Source organism: Corapipo altera, unplaced genomic scaffold (genome assembly GCF_003945725.1).
Source record: "Corapipo altera isolate COAL_440 unplaced genomic scaffold, ASM394572v1 228, whole genome shotgun sequence".
Lineage (NCBI taxonomy): Eukaryota > Metazoa > Chordata > Aves > Passeriformes > Pipridae > Corapipo > Corapipo altera.
Window position 1 is genome coordinate 1 of NW_020885068.1, and position 4,447 is coordinate 4,447.

General features: G+C 42.1%; 1 protein-coding gene across 1 annotated transcript in view; it reads right to left on the reverse strand.

Annotated features, from left to right (window-relative positions):
• Positions 1-267: 267 nt before the first annotated feature.
• The window catches only part of LOC113959882 (collagen alpha-1(VII) chain-like), a gene marked incomplete at its 3' end in the record, with an annotated part of 21,401 nt that continues 17,221 nt past the window's right edge, over positions 268-4,447 (reverse strand). The window contains exons 14-15 of the mRNA XM_027669177.1: positions 1,553-1,597; positions 268-357 (exon numbers count right to left, since the gene is read on the reverse strand). Coding sequence (XP_027524978.1) covers positions 268-357; positions 1,553-1,597 — 135 coding nt within the window. The remainder of the gene's footprint in view (positions 358-1,552; positions 1,598-4,447) is intronic.

The following is a 4,447-nucleotide window of genomic DNA, read 5'->3' on the forward strand; positions in this document are numbered from 1 at the left end:
ATTGGGCTCTTTGAGGCCTTTTTTCCATCCCTGCATTTCCTCGTTTTTCCCAATCCAGCAGAAAATCAGGAAAAACCCCCTTGGATTTTTAGAGTAGTGGAAGAGGATCATTCCAGCGTTCAGGTTGGAATTCACCTCCAAGATTGTGGATTATTCCCGAGTATGGCAGCGACTGCCGGAAGGAGGGAAGAGGTTTGGGAATAAAATTGGGAATGTGGCAATCCCAGTTTCCATCGGGATGTTCCAGCTGCTTCTCCCTTTCCAGACCTTCTGAGCACAGGGAATTCCGGGAAAACCACCATCTATCCCTACCTTTTCTCCTTTGTCTCCACGGATTCCGGGAGCTCCTGTTTCTCCCTGGAAAACAACAGGGAATCATTCCATCAATTGCAAATTTATATTGATATAAATATCTATTTATCCTATATTTATATTGATTATATATTTCTATCTATCAGATATGTATATAAATTTATATTTACTTTATATTTATATTTATTATATATTTATATTTACCATATATTTATATGCATTTCTATTTATCCTATATTTCTATTTATTAAATATATTTCTATTGTATATTTGTATAAATTTATATTTATCTAATATTTTTATTTATTATATATTTATATTTATCCTGTATTAATACTTACTCTATATTTATATAAATTTATATTTATCCTATATTTCTATTTATTAAATATATTTCTATTTATCATATATTTGTATAAATTTCTATTTATCCTATAATTATATTTATTATATATTTGTACAAATTCATATATATCCTATATTAATAGTTATTATATATTTAATAGTATATATTTATATTTACTGCATATTTATATAAATTCTTATTTATCCTACATTCATAAATTTCTATTTATCCTATATTTATTATATATTTCTATTTATCCTATATTTCTATAAATGTCTATTTTTCCTATAATTATATTTATTATATATTTATATTCATTATATATTTGTATATATTTCTAGTTATTCGATATTTATATTTATTCTGTATTTATATTTATTATATATTTGTACAAATTTACAATTATCCTATATCAATATTTATTATATATTTATTTTATACATTTATATTTACTGTATATATATAAATTCATATTTATCCTATTCTTCTATATATTATATTTTTATATTATATATATTATATATTTATATTTATTATTATATATTGTGTATTATATTTATTTATATTATATTTATATAATATTATTTATGTCATATTGTATTTATATTATATTTTTATTATATTATTTATATCATAATATATTTCTATTATATTATTTATCATATTATATTTCTATTATATTTCTATTATATTATTTATATCACATTGTATTTATATTATATTATTTATATTATATTTATATTTACCAGTTATTTATATAAAGGTCTATTTCTCCCATATTCCTTTAAATTCCTATTTATCCAACATTTCTCCGTATCCTCTATTCCCATTTCTCCCATATTTCCATTTCCATCCATCCCTATTTCCCATTAAAATTGTAATTAAAGCACCGACCTTTTTTCCCTGGGAAGGGGGATCCGCCGGGAGAGTTCCCTCCTCCTGCAAGGAAAAAAAAAACCTGGGATGTGCCGGGATGGATGGGATGTGCCGGGATTCGGGATCAGCCGCCTCCTCCCGGGGAAGAGGAGGATGGACTGGGAGCTGTACCTTCATTTTCCTGGGATGGGGAGGGCCTGGATACGCCTGGAATGGGAAAGAGGAGAGGTGTCATGGTTTGAGATAGCCCCAAAATCCAATTCCCTAGCTCCATCCCCCCTCCCACATCTCAACCTAATGCGAGATGGGTTTTTCCAGACAAAACACAACCAGACTCAAAGTGGGGGAAAGGGAATATATATTACAATGACTGTACAAATAAATACTATAACACATTATACACACGATCACAACTATCTCTACCATGACATATAGTATTTACAATGGATCAGATCTCCTCTCCCCTCCAAATAAAAGTCCAGGAGGGAAAGAAGGACAGATCCTTTCCAGTCTCTCAGGGTGGCAGCTTCTTCTAAGGCAGCAGGTTCTCCTCATCTCATGCATGCAGCAGTAACTGGATTGTTGTAGCTGGATCTCTGTTCAATACACACAAGGGGGTCTCCAGTCCCCTTGGCCCGTCGTCTCCAAAACGAGGGTCTTTCTCTTCCGTGGACTGCGTAGCAGGGACAAGCTCGCGTCACCACGTCATACCACGAAGCTCAGGGGTCTTCGTGGCAGTCCCTTTCCTCAGGGGATTCAAATTCCCCTTTGCAGAGCTCTGTGCTCTGTCTCAAGGCTGCTAGCTTAGCAGCAGCAGCGAGGGGGGCCAAGGTCAACCCCCCCGCATTCCTTCTCCGTCCCGGTCCAGCTTCCCAGGACGCCTTTGAGCTTCTCAGCTCCTCTCTGCAAGTGCTGTAGCACTCCAAGGTTCTTTCAAGCAAGAGTCCATCATCTTCCTCCTTCCAGGAGGTCTCAAGGAGTTTGGGGGGTTTGGTACAGTTCCTACCCCCAGAACTCTGAAGTTCTGCTGCGGGCTCTCTCTCTTCTGCTGCTTCCTCCGGTTCAGTTCTTATCTGTCCTGGCTCTTATCCAGAGTCTCTGGACACTGCCGCCGCTTCTGCTCTGTCTCTGTAGCCCCCAGTTGGGGCTGGGGGGGGGGCCAGAGGCCCCGAGGGGCTCCGGGCCCCTTTCCTCGTGGCTCTACAGCATGGCTACTTCTTCCACAACCAAACTACCACACCTTCTCTTCCGGTGCTTGTGATATGTTTACATTTCTGCAGGAGCGCTCATTGGACAGAACTCCAAAACTTCCAGGGGTTTCCACCCCTGGGGGTTACCACTTTTCAGCCTCTGGGGGAAAACAAGGTTCAAACCACTACAAGAGGGAAAGGTGGGAAAGACTCCTGGGAGGAGGGAAGGGTTGGGAAGCAGGTGGGGAGGCTGCTGGAATATCCAGGGAGGAGGAGTGTTCCCTGGGATCGGCAGGAACCCGTGGAAAGGGTTCCCAGGGATCACTTGAATCCCATGGAAAGGGTTCCCAAGGAGCAGCTGAATTCCATGGAAAGGATTCCCAAGGAGCACCTGAATCCCATGGAAAGGGTTCCTAGGGATTATCAGAACCCCATGGAAAGGGTTCCCAGGGATCACCAGACCAGGGATCACCAGAATCCCATGGAATCTCCAGGGATGAGGAGTGTTCCCTGGGATCACCAGAATCCCATGGGATCTACATGGATGAGGAGTGTTCCCTGGGATCACCAGAATCCCATGGATAGGGTTCCCAAGGATCACCTGAATCCCATGGAATCTCCAGGGATGAGGAGTGTTCCCTGGGATCACCAGAATCCCATGGAAAGGGTTCCCAAGGATCACCCGAATCCCATGGAAGGGGTTACCAGGGATCAAAAGGACCCCATGGAAAGGGTTCCCAGGGATCACCAGAACCCCATGGAAAGAGTTCCCAGGGATCACCAGACCAGGGATCAGCAGAACCCCATGGAAGGGGTTCCCAGGGATCGGCAGGAGCCCATGGAAAGAGTTCCCAAGGATCAGTAGAACTTCATGGAGAGGGTTCCCAAGGAGCATCTGAATCCCATGGAAGGGGCTCCCAGGGATCAGCAGGACCCAATGGAAAGGGTTCCCAGGGATCACCAGAACCCCATGGAAAGGGTTCCAAAGGATCAGCAGAATCCCATGGAAGGGGTTCCCAAGGATCACCTGAATCCCATGGAAGGGGTTACCAGGGATCACCAGACCAGGGATCACCAGAATCCCATTGAGGAATTCCCAGGGATCACCAGACCAGGGATCAGCAGAACCTCATGGAAGAGGTTCCCAAGGATCACCAGAATCCCATGGAAGGGGTTCCCAAGGATCACCTCAATCCCACTGAAGGAGTTCCCAGGGATCACCAGAACTTCATGGAAAGGTTTCCCGAGGATCACCAGAATCCCATGGAAGCGGTTCCCAGGGATCACCAGACCAGGGATCAGCAGATTCCCATGGAAAGAGTTTCCAGGGATCACCAGAATCCCATGGAAGGGCTCCTGGCTGGATATGGAGCAGCCTCCGTGCTCCCACATATCCCAGCTCAGCGCTGCCATTCCTGCCGGGAATGCAGGCTGAGGATCACTCCAACAGACTCATTCCAAGGAAAATCATTCCCAATTTTCCCTCCTTAACCCTTCCTTATCTTCCCTTAAATATCAACACCTGTATCCATATTTATATCCATATAAACAGGTATTTCCCTCTTCAATTCCATAAAAATCAACTCCTTGCCCTTTTTCCTTCCTGGAATGTCGCGTTAAAGTCCGACGGGACCGTCCGGGCGTTCCAGGGAATATTTAGGAAAAGTTTATCAACTCCCAAATTTCCTGATTCCGACCCCAAATTTCCTGATTCCGACTCCAA